Source organism: Eucyclogobius newberryi, unplaced genomic scaffold, assembly GCF_026437365.1.
Source record: "Eucyclogobius newberryi isolate DKJ021-1_F unplaced genomic scaffold, fEucNew1.0.hap1 SCAF_18, whole genome shotgun sequence".
NCBI lineage: Eukaryota > Metazoa > Chordata > Actinopteri > Gobiiformes > Gobiidae > Eucyclogobius > Eucyclogobius newberryi.
In genome coordinates this window covers 15,408,012-15,429,814 of record NW_027315812.1, presented here as the reverse complement: position 1 = coordinate 15,429,814, position 21,803 = coordinate 15,408,012, and the positions used below count along the sequence as shown (strand labels likewise).

The window sequence follows — 21,803 nt, the reverse complement described above, 5'->3', positions numbered from 1 at the left end:
GGCAAAGCGTATTAACTTCAGTTACACGGTGCGCTGCAGATGTGCCGAGGCTGAAACTCAAACCCCGTGACGACAGGTGAGCCACGTGTAAGGTTATCTTCTCTACTGTGAGTTTTTGGTGCTTTCCAGAGGTAACCCTAATTTCTTTGGGTGTAAAAGGTTACAACGGTTGTCATCTGGAACAGGTTTTTATGCTAAAGATGTTTTGACTCTTATCCAAGACTTATAGAGACATATTTGAAACCTTTGTTACAACTGTTTTATTGTAGTTAAATATACACAGACACGTTGTTTATTTTCATTACAGATCTGGGCCACTAGAGGGTGCACTTTAGCAACAATCTGATAGTTTTCAGCCCAATTTAGTAATACTTGTACAGATTCAAAATGTTACCCTGGTTCTGTTCTGTGTGAGGTAAACCATGTGAACGCCAGTCATAACTTCCTGTTTTCAAATGCGAGACACACACATGTACAGACAGACAGACAGACACACACACACACACACACACACAGACACACACACACACACACACACACACACACAGACACACACACACACACACACATAGACACACACACAGACACACACACACACACACACACACACACATAGACACACAGACACACAGACACACACACACACACACACACACATAGACACACAGACACACACACACACACACACACACACACACACATAGACACACAGACACACACACACACACACACACACACATAGACACACAGACACACACACAGACACACACACACACATAGACACACACACACACACACACACACATAGACACACAGACACACACACACACACACACATAGACACACACACACACAAACACACACACACATACACAGGTCTAAACAGTGGAGCCGCAGCAGGCTGACATGGCAGAGCAGCTCTTCTCATGTGGTGACTGTGACTCTGCTTGGATTAGCTTCTCCTCACAGCTGCGCTCCATCCACAACATGATGAAAGGCCTCACGTCTGTCAGCATCAGGCCAACGACAGAGCCACATGTGTCATTAGCACAGCTTCACTAAATTATAGATCTTCTTGTGGTAGTAAATGACCCTGTCATTATCATTTGTCCGTCTTAAAATTGGAAAGTTGACAGGAAGCAGATTGTCAGCTATCAGCAAAGAAAGACACCAAACAGAAGTCTTTTTTCATTCATTTACTGCAGAAAGATTGATATGTACAAGATTTCTGTTTCTAAAATAGTATCCCCTCTCATTATTGCCTCACAATTACATGATATGTCTTTGGAAATATATACAACAAATATCACAAATTAATTACTGCTATACATATATATATATATATCATTATTTAAAGCTCTACATTTTAAAATTGTCTTCATTAAAGTTGAATGCACATAAAATATCAATTAAACAAAACAAACCAGTAGTAAAATAGCTTATCAAATGCATAGCATTTTGGACTCAAAAACTGCACTTTAAGTACAATAAGAAAAGTGATCTACAAACATGAAAGATGTATACCATGTCACCATGTGTTGACTGTTTAAGCTGAGCATTCCCTGTACCTGTACGCACCTCTTTGGTCCAAAAGTGGAGAAAACAATTATTCAATATTTGTTCTCTATGTGGATTTCAAAAACCCACACCGCATTTCCACACAGTGGATCTGAACAGAAAACCTGATAGCTGAATGGTCAAAAGCCAGGTACATTTTTTCACTTCGTATTAAGACCTGCAATAATTTCCACACTTAGTTCTGGAGCAAAAATCCCCATCGGAAATGGGGATTTCCATTTTTAAAAAGTCTATGATACACCTGAAGTGTGACATATTGTTCAGGTCATAATGAGAAGACCTCCACACACTTAAAACTACATTGATGTGGTTTGAAATCTGAGGTGATCATTTTGTCCCTTTCCTCTTCTCTGGCGCTCGTTCATCCATCATTTCCTGGACTGGCAGAGTCTGCTCCTGCAAAGTGCTATGGGTAATTGAGTCCTGTGTTGAGCTGCTCTGGAAAAACATGTCCGTCTCACTGGCTTGTTCCTGCACAGGGCTCCCGAAGGCGTCGTCTGATCCCGCCTCCTCTTTGCCCAGAGACGTTTGACTGACATAAAGCACAATTACATCACCGCTGAAGTTCATCACCTGGCCACTAGAGATAAAAGTGGTGTTGTGGTTTCCAGACACTTGACCTGCACGAGATATTAAGGTATTGTTAGCTATCACACTCAACTTAAGTGAAACTCATAACACATTCCAAAATGTATGCGTGCAGATTAGGTTGCAATACGCACTTTTCTATTCCCACTAAACCCACCTGACCAACACACAGTGGGAGGAATAGCCAGAATGACATAATGAAAAATGACAATCCAGAATGTCATTTCCTTTTTCACTTATTGTTTTAGTAACATACACTAAATGCGTGAGAAAACTGAGCGCTTCAATAACAAGGCTTTTTCCAAGATCTTAACATTTATAGACATGACTACATAATGATGAAAACAAAGCATTATAAAGTAATATTTAACAACTACCCATGGAAATCCAGCTTTGGCACTGAAGGTGAATGAGTAAATCCCTACTTGACCCAATAGACTCCTGATTTGTCCACTTCCCGTCTGACATTCATTGAAAAAACAGGTCAACCTAGTGAGTCAGAGCTCTCGTCTGTCTACTGGCCTAAATACACTCACACACACAGTATATTACACATGGAGGCGCAGTAAAGGTAAACAGCCCCTAGACCTATAAAGTCATAAAGGAAAACAAGCACACACTCTGAGATTCTGCCTGTGCTTCCTGTGTAAAGAGCGTTTCCAGGAATGGCTCTGGACTGAGGGTGAGATGAAGAAAAAATATGACATTCAACCACAACTTTGAAAACAGATCTCCTTGGAATCTGCTCGGGCTCTCGCTGTTTATTCTTTCTTAATGCCAAGTTGATTTTCTGGAGGCATAACAATTGCAAGACTGACCATTGTTGAAAACTGTGGACGCTTTCTCCTCTGCAATTCACTTCACACAAAAAAAACTGTTGCACTCTAATTGGATTCACGTCTGTCCTCATGTTATGCTCTAAGTCTTTTTACTTCTGGCTGTGTTTGGTTGCACATTCTATTTTTAGCTTTCTGTGTATTGCTGTGGTGCAAATTTAACTACCCCTGCAATTATTTTTTTATCGAACAAAAGATAAATAAGCAAATTGTCTGAAGCATAGATAAACATTACTTCAATTCAACTTTAAAATGTTTATATTTCTTAGGTTAGTGATGAACGTAGAAGTGATAATACTTGTAGTAGTGATAATACTTGTAGTAGTGATAATACTTGTAGTAGTGATAATACTTGTAGCACTAGTAGTCGATGCCATGTGTGGTACTTTTAAAAGTTTCTGCTTGTATGGAAATGTTCCACAGTGTGGCTTAAAACTAAACAAATCTCCAACCAGGCCATGTTACGGGTCGGGGGTCTCATTTATAAAACTTCATGTAGAATTCTTACTAAAAATGTTTGGACATGATTGTTCATTTCTATGTAATGTTGTCATTTTATAGATCACGGAAAGTCACGTACTCAACCTTTAATGTGCTTCATAAATGAATGAATGCATGTTTTTCTAGCTATTTCTTTAGCAATAAGAATAATTGAATGATTGAATAAAAGCGACCTTTTACAGTCGCTTTACCGTGAGTGGGAAGCCCTTTTAATCATCTCCAAACACGGTGTGATGGGAAACACTGCCTCTTTTAGAACGTGTGTAATTAGAGCGACCAGTCATCAGCAAGTTTAAAAAAAGACCTTCACAAGTTTGCGTGTTTGTGTTGGGAGGGCAAGACGTTTAAAACATATTACTCAAGAAAGGCACATCTTGATCTCATTCAAGTTGTGGTCAGTTTGCTCAACCCTCCGAAAGCCTTGGGTAAATAGCCACAGTCGCACACTTTGGCATCCACGGAAAAAAGGTAGAATAAAGGCTCGCTATGGCTGCATTTACCTAGTTTACAGCAACTAACACACAAGTATCTTCTCCTCTTGTGTGGTCTTCTGAACCCTGTGGTCAAACTATGCCAACATTGTTCTTGGAAAAGCAATTGGAACTTATTGTCATGCTAAAAACAACACGTTTTGAGAGATAATTTTGGTTGTACAACTGATCAGAACGATATAATACACATAAATGTGTCCCAGACATGTATTTATTCCTAGGCAGCAAAAAGATTCTACAGTGGGACTAGTCTGTGACCGTAAAACTTTCCATCAAAACCAAAAGAAAATTCCTTGTGTTATTCTGGGTGAAAAGAACCACCTACTTTGTGGAAATGAGATACTGGATATGAAATGCTTTATCCCAAATGATGCATGTGAGGCTGCCAGAGTGGTGAGTGCCTACACCAATGTTTGACACTGATTGCAATGACAAATTTAAGTGTATTGTGTAACTTTCTGAATCATAAACAGTTCTGTGTGGTAATTAGACTTTTCCTTTTGTAATCTTTGTTGGCGTTAAATACATGGTGGCTGTGTGGTTAGCGCTCCTGTTTTGAAATAGGTAGGAAGACGTGAGTTAGATCTTCGAGGCAAGTGCCTTTGATCTCTCTGTGGAGCCGCCATATCTTTCCCACGGTACAGATGAGTTCTCTCCCACTCACCACCAGCCATGTGCGAGGAGTTATGATCAATCTAAATGATCCCAAATGAATTAGGTTGTTGGCAGGGTGTTCCACTCCCAAAGCCAATAGTTGCAAGGCTAGTTTCCACCCACTTCTTTCTTAAATACTGTATGAATGTAGCAGAGTGCTTTGTTCAAGAAAGGACATGCATTTGTTTGAGGGTGAGTGTCAGATTCAGCTGTGCAACTATTCTAATCTTAATTGAAACGAGATACACTGAATAATTTCAAATAGTCAATGATCAATTTTCTAACGACCCTGAGGGCCACAAAATAATTACAGTACCCGGTAAATACAATGCAGTTAATATGGAAATGTGCCTCAGATTAATTTGTACTAAAAAAGTTGTGCCCAAGGTCAAAAAGGTTAAGAGCCCCTGGTTTAGAGCATGTACATGCATGACTATTTATTGTGTTGAATAGCATTGATTGAAAGTATGTCTCGTTTTGCTTTGGAGGTTTGAAAGCCCTATATCTTTTTGCAAGAATATTTTTTTTCAATAGAAAATGTTTTTAGTATGTTTGCCTTATTGTTTTTTGCACAGCCCAGTATCAATAGTTGAATGATTCCTTGATGTAAAGTGCCCATGGTAGTAGAAACAGTGTATATAGAATATATATATATATATATATATATATATATATATATACATATTTACATTTACTCCCTATCTTTTCTCTGCTAACCCACCTGAGGTATTAGTTGGCTCTACCAGCTGACTTTGGAGACTCTCTGCTGGACACTCGAGCTCGCAGTCTCCAGATGAGAGCTTGTTTGGCCCTGTCTCCTCACAGAACGGTCCCAGGCTAGAGCACTCGGGCGGTTTGTCTTGATAGAGGTCTCCCACAAAAGAGGAGGTCATCAGCGGGCCGACAGAGCTCACTGCTGACGATACACTGTGATTATTGTCTATGGAAGTAACGTCTAAGCATTTCAGTTTGTACGGCCCTTCCAGTATTAAGCTTTCCCTTTTTAAGTCAACTTTAGTGTCAGCTTTGGACAGGGGCACACAGAGTTCAGGGGATGGGTTGGAGGACGAAAGGGAGGCAAGTGATACAACTCCGGTCACAAAGTCCGTCTTAATTCCTCTCTCAGTTTCTCTCTTTCGCTCCTCTCCATCTGAACCTCCACAGCAGCACGTCCCCAAAGTTCCAGGATCCACGGCCTGGCTGCAGTCCTCGTTCTCTCCCACCTCCAGCGGCTCTTGAACAGAAGACACACAGCCACAAGAGGCTGTAGGCGCACTGACCATCTCCCCCTCATCCTCCGATACCTCCTCTGGCTCTCCAGACCCCTCGCTCAGGTCTACAGAATGAGTCTTCTCCCGAGACGCTTCCCTCTTCATCACCTGGAGTGTGAGGGGGAGCGGGTCTTTGGCAGGGAGAGCGGTGGGGAAGGGGTGCAGCGGTTCTTCGCTCGGGGTGAGGGGGAATTGAAAGACGAGTTTGGTGGTTTCACATGGCGTGCATCTGGGAAGTCCTCCCGTCACTCCGCTGTGGTAGAGAGGGGCCAAGGTCTCCTGCAATGACACAGAGAGTTGTGTTTGGTTGAATGTGGATTTATAAGAAAAAACTTATTTTGTTTGTCAACTCCTTTAGTTACAGTCAACCTGAATAATTATGTCAGGGAGGGAATCCGGGGTAAAGGTTTTGGTAAAGTAAGATTTAGCTAAGAATGTATTTTATTTAGTTCTTAACTATTTTATTTATTTATGTGTTTTGAGTCCATGTCATTCACTTCAAGTTGTTCATAACCAGATATAGGACTGTTAACATTAACATTATTTTGTTTTTCAACTCCTACTGTCACAATCAACCTGAATAATTGTGTCAGGTGTAAAAGCATAAAAGCATAAAAAATGTTTGCTTTATAACGTGCTTGTAGATTAAGATGAGAACTTTGCAATTTTGAGTGTAAAAAGTAAATTTGACCTGAGATATTCTTCTTTTCAAGGTGTTCTTTATCAGATACTTCTACCTTGCATATGACTGTACTAAGTACTATTAGACAAATTGAACATTTCATTTTAATTCATACATTTAAAGTCATATATTCCTTACTTGCTGGATCCGTGTTCTCTTCCAATTTTGGACACAGGATCGCAGATTTACTGAACACAAGAAAACAGATGCAGCTTATGAAACAATTCAACAAACGCGCATAATGCTCAAATGTGCTCGGCAACATTTAAAAGCCATACCTGAAAGTAGCTTCATCTTGTCTTTGTAGCAGAAGAGCAGGAGGATGAGGAGGCAGAGGACAGTGATGACTGACAACACTGAAACTATTACCCAAGAAGGAGCAGCACCTGTGAGACATTCATGTGTTTTCACTCTCAGCCAAATAAAAAATTAAGTATGCCATAAATTTCAAACGCTTTTTAATGGTCTATGTGAAAGTATTGCACGTCTGGCAGGTCTACACTTCTCTGGTGAACGTGTGTTTTTATTTATTGTTTGTTGCTAGGGTTTTGCAGATAGACTTACTAGACACAGGTGGTCCACACACTGCATCAGCTTCAGCAGAACCAGCCTGGATCTCCGTCCTGCTCAGAGCCTTACAACTGCAAAGAGGAACAAAAGAAGTTATTCTGTAGGTAAGGAAGAGGTTTGGGCTAAAAATAATGTGAGATCCTGGTAAAACGGACAGATTATGGTTCAGGTACATCGTCTGGGAATTGGACTGTGATTTCTCTGACAAGTATTGTGATTGGATTTGTGATTTTTGTTTTCAAAGTTCACATTTTTTAATGCGTCCAGGAGATTTGACGAAAAGACTGAAATGGGCTTTTGAACAACATTCAGACATTCAGAACATGCTTGTCCAGATCTAAACTACAGGGTTATCACAAGACCATCTCTTTTGTTGATTGTGAAGAAAATTATGGTACTACAACAATTGGAGCCTTTGCGAATTGCTAATTGCGCCGATTCGAATTGGGATTTTGATTCGATTTTGATTACTCTTGCAGTCGTAAATCACAATCAAATCTAAATCTAAACCTGCTTACCCTGTAGTTTAGATCTATGCAAACATTTTGAAATCTCTGTAATTCTTGTACTAGTTTACCAGTTCATATTCCAATCATCTCTCAAAAGTGCACTTTGATCTGAATTGTGATTTTTCAACATAAAACACTCTCTGCAGCCCTAAATCCTGGTCCCAAAAGGAAGTAATGCAGTCTAATATTGCAAGTTTGTGGAAAACTAGACTAGTGACAGTAACAGTGTTTATCGGGCCTTTGTTTCCTCCTCATGGGTAAACAGCAGTAAACAGGCACAGATGTGGAAGAGAGCGTTTCTCTGTCATTGATCACAGCCACAGATCCGGAGTCTGAGGCTGGACCCGCGTTTCAGGGGAAGTGGTGTGCAAGTTAGTCACAACAGAGCACAACCCACTGACGTAAAAGGCAAAATGCATTTGTCCACAGTATGCAAAAAAGCCCTAGGTGTATTATCTGAAAATGAGCTTCAACACATTTGGTTATTATGCTAGGAAGGTGGTTTATTATGAGGTGCTCTTACTTTGTCCATGGCTTGCACTGGTCAGCACTGTCCTCGTTGGAGAAGAATCCTTTCTTACAGGGATGGCAAGTCTGGCTTCCATCAATGGTTTCTGGAATGTAAAATAGCTTGATTTAAACTGCTTTATTACTACACACTTATAGATTTCTTGTGTGGTTGTCTTATCTTACCCAGTCCTTTCCCGCAGGTGGGGATCCTCTCACAGTACTCACAGTTGATTGGAGAACATCTAAATTTGGGACGACAGGGACAGGGTTCTTCCGCTACCAGGTTTTGAGGCCTTGGATCAAACCCTTTGCCTGGTGGTCAAATTCAACATGAAAGGACTTATTATAAAAATCAGATTTTGGATGTTTTGATATCTTTGTTCCATCTGTGCTGACCTGAGTCACAATACTTCTGCGGGGTACAGCTTTTCTTTGTGGTCCAACCAGACTGGTATTCATCAGCATTACATTCGACACATACAGTTTCTTTTGCCTCAGTGCACTCAGCAAACAGGCGCTTACCTGATGGGAAAAGTTATAACATTAGTATATAAAAACTCATATGTCACAGCCTCAAACAAAACACAATGAGACACAGCATGCCCATATAAGGACATGAGTTGTGCTCCGTATTCTTTGTCAATCCCTTGTAAACTCTTGCTTAATACTGTCAATAGTCTATTTTTGTCAAAAGGCTCAACTTCCCTATACCTCTATCAGCATATGTAGTTGTAGTCTGTGTGTAATGCTCGTGGCAAAATGTCAACACAATGTGCGTCATATTTATGGAGTCATATTTATGGAGTCATATTTATGGAGTCATATTTGATCTTTTACCTGGTCCGCACTTGCTGCAGCATCTGGAGTCAGTCAGATATTCGTTACTCTTACACGTTGGTTTGGAGTCGCCCATCTGGATTGACAAGAAAAAAATAGCAACGTGAGACATTTGCTGGTAGTTAACCACAATAATGATTAATATTTTAAATAAACCAAGAGAGGTACGACGAGGTGAGCAGTGCGATGGCGGATAAAGAGTCTGCACTTTTATTGAGCTCTTGCCACATGAGCTGAGTTTGCTAAACCTTAATGTTATGATAAAACTACGCCAAAGCCACATAAGCTAAATATACATATAGAAAATACTGAGCCACTGCTTTTTCTCAGGTGTTTCTATCAATCTCTAAATTCCGCATAGACTGCATAACTTTTTGACAATCTGAAAAAGTAGAATTGCAAATTGAGTGACTGAGTGAAGCAAATAGCTGGTGCATTTATGCTTTAGTCTTCACATTTTTCTTTTTACAGCCAACATAATATCGTGATGTAATTACATAAACACATGTGACTTTCCACCTCTGTAGCTTAATTTTGAATCCTGTGTTGCTTTAACTATAGTTGCACCGTTTTCTCACAATATCACAACTGCAGCTCTGGCTTTTAATTAGCCTCATTTAGTTTTACAGCAAAACCACGCTCATAATAAAAGCAGAGGGATAACGACGCAGCTCTCAGCCCCGGCCACAGCACTAACGAGAGCCATGTGTTTGCAAAGTGACAAAACAACACAACAACGACCCTTTTTAAACAGAAAGAAGTGGTCGTAAGTGGACAGGAGTTCACAGGAAGCCAAAGGAATGCTGGGAATTGTAGTTTTTGACCACCAGATGTAAACACTCTGTCCCGGTTATGTACGTCAGTATGTTTTTTCATCACTAAATATATAAGGCAGAGGAAAAGAAGCGTTCCACCCTTTATGATTATAGGCTTACGCAGTTTTAAGATAGAACTTCTGACCTCAGTTTAAAAAAGAGAATTCAAATGATAAGTAAGCAACCACAGCCTGACACCAGTCTGAGGAAGAACAAGCCCTGGACTAAAACTGTGAGGAGACCTTGCTCAACACCCGGTCTGGAGAGACGGGAGATGGCGGAGGAGAGTGGATCGGGGATGGAAGACGTTCTAGACGGCGTGGAGGAGCAGCCTTTTCTGCCTGCACGTGCCCGGAAACGTAAAAAGTCCCTTAGCTCGTCCGAGGGTTCTGGGAATGAGCAGCAGGATGAGGCTGAAGCTATTGATATCCGGGGTGAGAGCAGAGACTGTAAGGTGATCATAAAGCTTGCACAGGATAGTGCATCCTTTAAGGAGTGGAATTCAGTGGCATTGTCAAAGAGCCTAACTGTAGCTGTGGGAGTGATCAAGAGTGCGAGTGTCCTTAGAGATGGCTCGCTGCTGGTCGTGTGCAAGGACGCGGCTCAGCAACGGAAGGCGACTGGAACTAAACGTCTGGGTGGAAAGGACATTCTTGTGTCTGATGCTGAAAGAAACACGGTCAGAGGAGTTATCGTAGGTGTCCCTACGGCGACGTCTGTGGATGAAGTTAAGGAGAATTTGACTGGAGTTACGGTGGTGGACGCTAGGCGTTTGAAGGTGACCCGGTTTGGGGTAAGATGTGACAGCTTGTCGGTAATGGTAACACTTGAAGGGAGGTGCCTGCCTAGTAAGGTGTTCATTGGGTACATGTGCTATAGCGTCAGGCCATATGTTCCGCCGCCCCTGCGTTGCTTTAAGTGCCAGCGCTTTGGGCATATTGCAGCGGTCTGTAGAGGGAAGCAAAGATGTGGTAAATGTGCAGGAGATCATGAGTATGGGAAGTGTGACGTGGGTGCAAAACTGAAGTGCTGTAACTGTGGGGAAGAACATAGCTCTGCCTTCGGGGGATGCAGGTTTAGCAAAAGAGCTGCTGAGGTGCAGAAAATAAAGGTCTCTCAAGGTATATCCTATGCAGATGCAGTCAAGAAAGTTTCAAGTAACGAGTTTAGAGTAAATACAGAGAGGGGAGCCAGCGCTGCTCCCAGCCAGGGCGAAATGAGAAAGGCCAGCGTGGCTCCCAAGAAGTGTGAAGGTTTCAAGAGTGGAGGTCCCAAGTGTGCAGGTTCCAGAATTAATGAGAATACCCTGGTTGTGGATAGAGAGGATTTTGTACTCTTTATGGTGGGTGTTGTAAACTGTGCTGCTCAGACTCAAAGCAGAACTGAAAGGATCAGGATCATTGCTAAAGCTGCAGGGAGATTCCTTGGAACAAAGGAGCTTGATTGGGCAGATATAGAAAACAGGCTAAAGGCGCTAAATGGGAGTCGGAGTGATGAGGGTCTGCTTTTGGGGAGTCAGAGTGATCAGAGTGACGAGATGGGGGTGGGGGTGGTCTCCTGTCCTCGTCCAGTCTCGTAGACGCACGGCTACCAAGCAGCGACATCAGTGGACATATTAAAGCCTATAGAATGAAGCCTAAAGAATAAAGCTGTACGGTGGAAGCACCGAACGTCAAAGAAGGAGAGGAAGATGAAGAAGAGTCTCCCTGGAATGAAGCCGGTTGGTCTCTGAAACAACAACAACTATTCTAGTCACAAAGACATATCATGACCTCATGGGCTTTGTAACACCAAAGCAATGGAAGGAGTACTTTTACGGACTACGACAGTCTGAGGACTACAACAACTATTCTAGTCACAAAGACATATCATGACCTCATGGGCTTTGTAACACCAAAGCAATGGAAGGAGTACTTTTACGGACTACGACAGTCTGAGGACTACGAAAAGTCTGAGGAATAAAGTCTGGCGGTAATGCAACACTTGGATGCCAACCGCCATAAAACAACAACAACAACAACAACTACGACAAAGTCTGAGGAATACAGTCTGGCGGTAATGCAACACTTGGATGCCAACCGCCATAAAACAACAACAACAACAACAACAACATGATTGTGAAGAAAGATAGAGAGAAAGAAGATACAAACTGAGGTTACTTTCTGTGAATATTGGCCAAAATGTGTCACAACAATGTTATGCAAATGTATGTGTAATCAGTAGTCAAGGGGGACACAGTGACTCTAGAGACCTCCTAGTGGCTGAATGTGAGAATGAGTCTGTAATGTAAAGGTTTGTATTGTTATTTAACGATTTCTAAACTTTAAACATGAGAAATTATTCATTTAAATAATCAGTATTATGGATTTTGTATTTTTGATTTTGTGTTATGTTATGCATAATGTGGCAGCAGAGATTAAATGTGTTTGTTTTTATCATTTTAAAAGTAAAAGGGCATGATTCCAGTTGTTTTAATGATTTAATTTACAATTCAGTCATAGCACGTCTTTCGAGAATGAGTCAGTCTTAACACAAATGCTGAATTCCCTAATATCTGTTCTTTAATTTGTGCTAATATTCTCTATGCTTTTTGAGTCATTGCAGCTTCACATATCCTATCGAACAGGAATCGGATGCTCAATACATTTCTCTCTATGTCAGGGTACACCATGTTTTGCATAACTGCCACAGCTACTGGTGCCAAGTTAAGAAGAGCAGCACTGTGCCTCATAACCCTCCAGGGATTTCAGTGATCATTTGCGATAAGCTCTCTCTAAAAAAAAAAATGTATTGCACAACAACTGTATCTTTGTGTGATGTTTGCATGTGTGGTTTATTGGCAGCGACTACACAGCTTAATACAAAACAAGAGACATCTAAGAGCTTATATCGCACGCACGGATGTCCACAAAGCACTGGCCCTAGCTCGCAATGGTAAGATTTTGGGTTCAATGTCAAGTTGAGGTTCATGCTTGTTCTATTGAACCACAAAAACATGACATTACACCTGTTCTATAACTTACCTTTAAATGACATAACAAAAAAACAAAATAGAAAACATATGTTAATGTGTTACCACCAAGTGACTTTTCTGGTGAAGGGTCGGTCATCTGTTTGTCTCCAAGGAGATGATATATATCCTTATCATTGAGGTCTCTGCACATTTCACAGTGCTTCTACTCAAATCAAAGAAATACCCTCACTCTAACCCTAAACCCATCATAATATCAACATAAGGTCGATTGTTTTAGCCTTTACTTGATATATGCATTAAGTCTGTCATGTGTTATATTTGAGAGCAATGATCTGATAATCTTAACTATTTGTTACGGATGAACTCATTTCAGTACTTTTTTTTTTTTACTTAATGGAAGATGAAAAGCCTTGTATTATTCGAATGAACTTGGCATTTCTTCACAAAATAAACCTTAAAGCATATTCATGGCTTTCAAGTTCCTGTTTGTAGGTGATATTTGAGGACTTTCGTCAAAAGATATAATATTTTAGTTTTTAATTGTTAATTGCTATGGAGACAGTGCAGGATTTTCATTACTCTGAAACCCAGGGATAGCGCTGCCTGGAATATTCCACAGTATGACATTAAACTTTGTTGGAAGTCTTCAAGATACTGTAATTAAAACTGCTGTAATTCAATAGATGTAAGATGAATATGTCTTACGGAATAAATAAAAACAAACAAACAAACAAACAAACAGATGCTTACCCTTCAACTGAAAAGTCACTTAGAGCATAACAGTATTGCCCCTTTGTTTTCCTACACTATCAACACGCTGATGAAAGATGGATTGACATGATTGACATAATGGCTGTGAATTCATGTGACATAGAACATTAGTAATGACTGTGGTCCAAGGCAAACACAGGAAGCACTTGAGACAGACATGCAAGTCAATTGAACAAATCCTAATTCATTCACGATTCGCTGATTTTTACGATCCTGGACATCTTGAAGTCATCTACTGTTGCCTAATGTCACACAGACAGCTAGAAATGAATTTGGAGCAAACTGGAGCGCGGTGGTTGGATGCAAACATGAAGGGGAATTCTTTCAGGGATGTTCTGAGTCAGAAAAGTCACGACCACGGCGAGAGAGCGAGAGCAAAGAGTCTGCAATGTCCTCTGGAAATGGACACGTAATCTCTTGTTTTCTGGCTGTAATTGTTTAGTAATAACAAATTGATTGCGAATGACTGAATGGAATTGACTTGGTTTAGTAATCCCAATGTTGATGTGATGTGTATCCAAGTTTGAACGCAGCATAAATGTCTAGTGGACCTGGTTTTGTTGTGGTTTTGATACAGATTATCCAACTGGTCTTAACTCTGGTTTTAGTTCTGATCTAGTTCTGGCTAATCTCTCATTTAGTCCTGGTTTAGACTGTGATACGACCTGTTTAACGCTGCTTTTGTGCTAGAGTTTTAAGTCCTGGTTTAGCCTCAGTTAAGACCAGTTTTTAGTCCTGTTTTTTGTGAAGTTTAAGAATCAGAGCTGCAATTGTGAGCCATAACTAAAACGCCTTATGGTAACAGGGCTGAGTAAACAGGCAGTGATGGATGCCTGGTGCCCAGCAGTCCCACCACCACAACCACAACTTGTAAACGGCTCCACCTGGACAGAGTTAGCTCCTGAGGATAAACAACATTACAGACAATAACAAGTCATGGACCATTCACTTTTCCCTTTCAAATAAAATCCATATCAGCTCCATATCAGCTACACAAATAATCAAAACTAATGTGTACCGAGACAGACTGTGTCAATAACTTTCAGAGTGTCACTTGCTTGATGGGACTTTTGGACATCACTGGTTCCCAATTGGAAGTGTTGCAATGTGTGTGGTTAAAAGAGGAGAATTACATATTTTTTGACTGCACACAAATAAACTGACATACATCTTATATCTAAAGCAATGTCAATGAAATATCCAGTTTCGGCACTCATTACACCAGTTCTAAATCTGCATAAATACACAATATGTTGCATTTTGGAGAAAAAAATGAAAGAAAATACCATGGGAAATGTAGCTGTACCTGTAAAACATGTGCATACCTTGGCAGTCAATAGCAGAAGTAGGCAGACTATCCATCCTCTGAAAATCCAACTTGTGAACAACTTCATCTTTGCAATTTACGCAATCACACCAATATTACACTTGGCCGGAGTGTGATTTTCTCCCAAAAAGACACTTCTCTAAATCACTTCTTCTGACTTCCACACCATCTCATTGTGTCACAGGCTCCTCTGCCGCGGGACGCCCCACCTCGACTGTGCGTTCATCTCCCCTTGGCTCTCACCCACGCGAGTGTGAAGGAGCAGCGTGCAACAGCTTGTAAAATCTGACTGAGGAGTGAAGAGGAAGGGACGGGCTCCTCCCACTGTGTAAAGGCAAGAAAACTGTTTAAGCCCTCCTGTTGGCTGTTTGCTTTAGTAGTCACTTCCAATGACGCGCAGTGCAATCTGATATAGCACTGCAGGAGTTTGGGCCAGGTGTGAAAATACTGTTAACTAATGTTGCTTTTCAAATGGTATTAAACTTGTATTTCTGTGGAGATTCTCAATGTACAATCAAAACGATCAAGATATTTTTGAGCTATAAAAACACATGTAATTGAATAAATGTAATGTAATGTAGTTTAGTTACTGTGTATAGCATTCCAGGCAAAGCAATAACCAACCAATTCCACCAGTATAGTTACATTGTGCTCTTTTTAATCTAGAATCTGCTAAAATATAAGAAAAACATATACATCTGATTGTTTTATGTGATGGGGTAAAACATGAGAAATACCATTTTAACTCACTAAAAATGATCATCAATAATTGTTTAAAATAGATGAAATTTTTTTGTGATTTAATAGAAAAAGAAACTATGACGGTTTAACTTAATGTTTTCATTTTCCAGCCTGGTCATTGATTGTGCCATTTGTGGAAGTTGTTCAATGACCTGATTACTTCATAAAATTCAAATTTATGTTGATGTTCCATGGTTAACTTCATGGAATTATGTGGGTATAGTTGTTTTCCATCAAATGTCATAAAAGCACTAAATGTCTCCAGGAAAAGGACTCTCCCAGAGATATATTATAGACCTGCCACTGAATTTGCATGGCATTTGACCACGCCCACGTTGTAGCGGCATTTGAGCTTCTTTCTTTTCAAAACGACAGTTATGCAAATGTTGTCCTGCCCAGGTGAAAACGCAGAGGAATGTTTTGTGCAGTGACAAATGAGAAGGGAGCAGGGAAAAGGATAAAATGAATGAGTCTTTGCAGGCTTTGTAAACTTTGTATTGTAGGAAAGTGAAAAAGTGGTGAGTTTTATGACAAGTAAACAAGTGCTGAATGTGTACTCAGTGGTTTCTGACTTAAAGCCTGGCACTGTTTGTCCTGGTTTCAACCTGATTTTTAGGGTTTGCTTAGCCGGTTTAATCCTAGTATTTTCTTAGTTTAGTCGTGTTTTAGTTCATGCACAATAACCACATCAGAAGTTGGACTAAACTCAAAAATACACCTGGACTAAACCAGGGTCCTCTTTTTCCGTCCTGCTCTCGTAGTACTAGCTTAGACCTGCCATAGTTCTAACATAAACTCATGTCATAGAACTCTTTTGGCCTGAAGGCTTTAACAGACAGGAAAGGTGAGTGTGAAACGAGGAACGAGAGAGAAGGGAGGACATTCAGTACATTGTCAGAGTCGAAAATCGAACCCACGACCAACGGGCAGAACAGAAAGAAATGCATTTTTAAAGAGCAAACGCTTGAATACTTTCTGTGGTCTTTCTACTTCTTCCCATAAAAGCATGCTGAGGGAGGCTGTTTTGCGGCGGGGGCCTCCAGATTTTCACAGTAGCAATTAAGTGCCAGTTTGGACAATTTTAACTGCAGCTGTGGCTTGACTCAATCAGGCGCTAAACTGCCACATGGAGGTCAAGCAAACTCACCTAAAACTGAGACAAGTAGCTAAGGGCCACACTTCAAACAAGACACTTACAATGCAGTAGGTTTAGGAGTGAAAAAATGTCAACGGGCCAAAGACTTGACATCACGCTGCTTTACAAGAGTCCCACTTTGGCTGACCTGTGTTTGACTTGTGCTTTGTAGTGAGTGTGCCGTGTTGTTGCTAAGCGTGACAAGTCAAAGTTCATGGAGCAGGCCCAGTACAGACTCGCAGTGTCACGATACTAACATTTCAAACTCGATTTTAATACTAGGAAATATAGATTCTTGATACCGATTTCGACTCCACAGTAATAATTAAAGATACACATTTTTTTGTTCAAGGTTTTACACAAATATTGACAATCTCAGCACAAATGAATGGTACTTTCTTTCTCTAAACACGCTGGTCTTATTATAGTCTTGATTAGGCTCAAAATATTCTTTAACTGTTCCCAAAAGGTCACATTTTTTCCTATTAATATGATTGTTTTTAGTTTCAATACTATTTTAGTATGGATTAGTATCGAATTGTCTAAACTTCTGACAACCCTAATCCAGGCTACTCATAATAGATCAAAAAAGAGAACATTTTGAATAGTCACTGAAAGTTTTTGGTGGAAAAAAGGTGAATTGGGTTTTTGAATTGATTTAACGCTCTTTTATTTAAAATGTGTCATCATCATTTGCACTAATTGCAGTAGTAATTATAACTACTACAATAGTTGTATTTTGCCTCTGCGGGTGGTTTCATCCCTTTTCTAAGCTCGGGTCCTCTACCAGAGGCCAGGGAGCTTGAGCAGTATCATTGCTGTTCCAAGCACTGCACTTTTCAGAACTGAGATGTATATCAATTACAGTAACATGAGTATTTATAATTCGTACTTGGGTAGAAAAGTACTCCTGCATACTAACCCCAATCCACAACTCTCACCTCTGTATCTGGTCCTTTCTGTGCCAACAAACCCACATAACAGCACTGCATCATCTGATTGGCCAGAGCTCAGAAAATTGCAGATTAAAACATACTAATTCAGCTTTAAACATTCTGATTAGCCTGTCAGTTTCTTTGTTTTGGTTTAGGCCTGAGAAAGGGGTTGTAAATGGGTCACAGGTTGTGCCTTAGACCCCTATTTCTGTTCAGAGATAGATTGTTGAGGGCACGTCACCTACACATTTCCCTATAAGACTCTCTGGCTTTTTTTTTCATGGCTTAACTGGAAGAAGGTTTAGGAGTTAGAAACTATTTCCCCAAACGCCCAAAAACAGGCACATTCCCTCTGTCACTCATACACAGTGGAACAAAAAGGTTAGCGCGCAGCCACCATGTTCCGGTGGTTTGGAGCGCCTGGATCTGTGTTGCTTCTGCTTGCTTTGGAAACAGATGTGATCTCTGAGTCACCAGGTCACTCTGCTGTGAATAAAGAGCTCCTGGTATGTTCATTTCTATTGCTTCCCACACAACTTGAGAGGTTCAGTTAAAATGCATGCAGGTAGCCACACAAGCACTTGACATGCACATTAACAACCATACCTGCAAGTGACAGACCCTCCCCGCCCACTTTGAGGTATACTGATCAGCTATGCGGTAAGTAACAACTAACGACCATAAAACCGATCATTTTGTTTAAAATCTGATTATAAACCTTTATAAGCCGCTAAATTATTAAAATATTTCACTGAATTTTTAAAGTTTTAAAGTTTTTTTGGACTGAAAACACCCATGTTATTGTCACATGTAGCTGGTTAGCCTTCACTGTGTCTTAAACCCTTTAATATTAGATTTTTTTTTCTCAGGATTTGACTGAGAAAGATTTACTTCAAACATCTGTCTGTAGGCTTTTTACTGTTGAGCTCCATATCTTGACTTTGAGTGTTTTTTCAACAATACTTTTTCTTGAATACTGAACTGTATAATTGTTCTTCCCGCCTCTGGAACGGTCATTTCACTCTATGGGTAAATAATGATTGATATGAGCTGTATCAATCATTATTTACCCACCTGGATAGTTATCATCGAGAGTGGTTGCATATTAGCCGAATATGCAAATGTGTACTTCTTATCAAAGGGGTGTTAACTTCTACTATCTGGAGACTTTAAATGGCAATAGTTCTACGGGGCTTTCTATCCAATTCCATATAAAGTACAAATCATTGTCAGCCGTCTGTAGATTCATGGCTGCATTCATACTAGTCCTGATTTAGTCCTGGTTTGATCCTGTTTTAATCCCAATTTTGATACAGTGGACGCTTACATTATTTGAACACAAGGTATACTTAAATTATTTTAGAATTTTAGTCAAATCAACTGCAACAATACTGAACAAATAGTGAAATGTAAGTCTAATTATGCTTTGTAATGCATACTAATACTGCTACTATAAGGAGACTCAGTTCAAATGACCAATTCTTTAATACGTTTCATAAAGGAGATGTATTATGCAAAAGAAACCGTTTTTAACCCTGTTGCAACAGTGTTTCCTCATCATTAGTTTGCTCAAAGTTGTATTTTGAGCGATTCATGCATTTTTGAGTCATCCTGTGTTGTCTGCATTCATGGCTCGGAATGCTCAGAAATTCCTGTTTTCACCTACCCCCCATCCCTGCCCACTTATCTGTACTTAGTTGTGATTATTTGAAAACTTAAAGAGTCCAAGTGATTCATGTACGGTTAAAAAATGTCCCATAAATGAACATTTGCTGCAACAATGAAGAGGCGGGGCCAGCAGCAGAGACAGTTTTGCAATATTGAACAGGAAGTCAATGGGCTCATTTCTAATGTGAAGCAGCTTTAGATACATATTTAGCAAATAAACAAAATGTAAAATGACTTGACTATTTATGTCATACTTCAATACCAAGTACCTGAAAAAACTAAACTTCTCTTCTTTAATTGCAGCCATGAAATCATACAAAAGACTAAAGTAAATACTAGGGACGTAAACGCCAAATTCTATTGTAATATTTTTTCTTTACTGTATATACTCAAGTTTATAATTTCACTCCTTCTTGATAGTGTAATCTCCAGCACAGAGCTTTTCTTTATAAAAAGGGATAAGAACTTGGGAATGCCCCACAAAATGGACTTTGGTAGATGGTTGTATTGCGTAGTAGACAATAGACTACTTCAAAGAGTTACATGGGGGCTGGCGGGTGTTTGTCTGCGAGATGGCTTTGTTTTACTGCCCAAAGCACCTGTCCACACTTTGAACAATAATCAAACCGGCGTGCTCTCCCTTTATCGCTTCACTGCTCGGGTATGCAGACGCGCTCATAAAACATAAACATTTTGAGTACACAATTGATCTTTTATTACAGCGCGACACCAATTTCAAATATACATAATAATGAGTATCTTCATTTCAGTGTATGATACAAGTATTTACGGATTCTCTCAGGGCGTAAAACATAAGACCCCACTTTAGAAAATACGATTATCGCTAGACACTGCAACACATACAGACAAGGTGCAACAAAGAGATTAAAGAGTTCTCCAGCAGCTTCACATTAACCACAAAATAATAATTAACAGTAGTGATATCTGCCGTGTACAAGACTGCATTAAAACATTAGAATGAAACAAAACAGCAGTGAAGTGCAAATTTCTTTGGAAGTTTAAGTATGTTTTTCTTCATTTAAGACACAAATAAGTTATAAAATAGAAGCTATCCAAACAAAAAAGACAGACAATGAAGAAATAAAGGCAAAGACATACATTTTATAGTTTCAAGTAGGCAATACATTGTAGCCGTACAGACTCACTGTACACATAGGCCGATTTTATAGACTGTTCTGTTGTTCCATCCCAACAAAACACTTCCCCCGTCTAGAACTTGTCACCGCGAAATTGATGAGACCATCCTGGTTTTAATGGAAATGGTCAGAGATTCATTCATGATCATCTAAACAACCTGCTGTGATTTGCAATACTGTCCAAAAGCTTCCTTCAACCAGCACTCTGAAATGTTAACACTCGCAGCGCAAAAAGCAAGCCCCGCTATAACCGCACTTTATGATTTAAGGATTGAATTAGCCATTACTTGGTAACCTCAGCCGAAGAATAATTTCACCTTTTCATCTGGTTTCCTTCAGGTTCTTGAGGCGTTATCTGCAAATCGTTTAAAAACCAGCCGCTATAGGTGATAGTCAATGTTGTGATCACTTCTTTCGCTGGAAGACGTTTGCTAGCATCGCGCCCGACGTGGTGAGCTGCCCCATCTTGCTCAAAAACTTGGTCTTTGCATCTTCGCCCACCAAACTGGAAGCAATAGACACAGACCTGCAAAGGAGAAAAAAAAAATACAAATGTGTAGTCAAAACCAAATCCCATAACAAACCTATAATTTCCACTGATGAGCTTGTCGGCCTTTACTCCAGTTTTTGAGGAGGAAATGCGATTGCCAACACAGCCCCTCCTGACATTTACAGTCTAACGGCTCCAGAAGTTCCTCTTTTGAGCAATAAGTGGATTTAGAGTGAAGTGAAGCCAGTTAGACTATCTACAAAAGGTGTTGTATTGTTTAACAGCAGAACAAACATCGTATCCCAGCACTAGTAAAAACGGTCAAAATGTTGGCTCTATGACTGTTAAGTTTTAGCATTTGTTTGTATATTGCTTCTACCTTGGAATTCCCATAAAGATGAGAATAATGTGGCCATATAGGAGAGAGCGTGAAGTCTTTAGTTTGACCCACAGCATATCAGTGTTAAAAAGGGTCAGGTAAGGAACAGCTTATTATTTTGCCAAGGCCAAATCCATATGAAAGTAACTGCATATTATCAGACTGATAATTTACTGTAACTAAACAAAAAGGTGTCCAAAAGCAACAAAAGTAAAGCAATATTTAGACTAAAAACTTTTAATAGACCAAGCTTTGAGGCACAAATATGCTTTGGCACAAGACTACAATTTTGAACTTGAGGCTGGAGGGAAACACACCTCAAAAATGAGCTTATGTGTGGAGACTTTAGCTGCTTCTTTTTAATGAGTCTGAAACACATGTTTA

General features: G+C 40.0%; 2 protein-coding genes across 8 annotated transcripts in view; both read right to left on the bottom strand.

Annotated features, from left to right (window-relative positions):
* Positions 1-1,183: 1,183 nt before the first annotated feature.
* tnfrsf11a (tumor necrosis factor receptor superfamily, member 11a, NFKB activator) lies at positions 1,184-15,158 on the bottom strand. The gene is made up of 10 exons (XM_072450650.1): positions 14,913-15,158; positions 9,028-9,103; positions 8,587-8,712; positions 8,374-8,502; positions 8,204-8,294; positions 7,166-7,242; positions 6,880-6,987; positions 6,740-6,789; positions 5,370-6,198; positions 1,184-2,198 (listed from the first exon to the last, which is right to left on the bottom strand). The coding sequence occupies exons 1-10, from the start codon at positions 14,979-14,981 to the stop codon at positions 1,906-1,908; spliced, it is 1,848 nt and encodes a 615-aa protein (XP_072306751.1). The 5' UTR covers positions 14,982-15,158; the 3' UTR covers positions 1,184-1,905.
* Positions 15,159-20,084: 4,926 nt separating this feature from the next.
* The window catches only part of relch (RAB11 binding and LisH domain, coiled-coil and HEAT repeat containing), a 22,159-nt gene continuing 20,440 nt past the window's right edge, over positions 20,085-21,803 (bottom strand). For all 7 annotated transcript variants that reach the window (XM_072450640.1, XM_072450641.1, XM_072450643.1 and 4 more), the window contains one exon: positions 20,085-21,076. In XM_072450640.1, the coding sequence (XP_072306741.1) occupies positions 20,956-21,076 (121 nt within the window). In that variant the 3' untranslated portion in view covers positions 20,085-20,955. The remainder of the gene's footprint in view (positions 21,077-21,803) is intronic.

Coding starts and splice junctions, on each gene's coding strand:
- tnfrsf11a (XM_072450650.1), bottom strand. CDS start 14,981: ATGAAGTTGTTCACAAGTTGGATTTTCAGAGGATGGATAGTCTGCCTA. Junction 9,104..14,912: donor TTCTGCTATTGACTGCCAAG/GTATGCACATGT, acceptor TTGTCAATCCAG/ATGGGCGACTCCAAACCAAC. Junction 7,243..8,203: donor CAGTGCAAGCCATGGACAAA/GTAAGAGCACCT, acceptor TCCTCTTTGCAG/TTGTAAGGCTCTGAGCAGGA.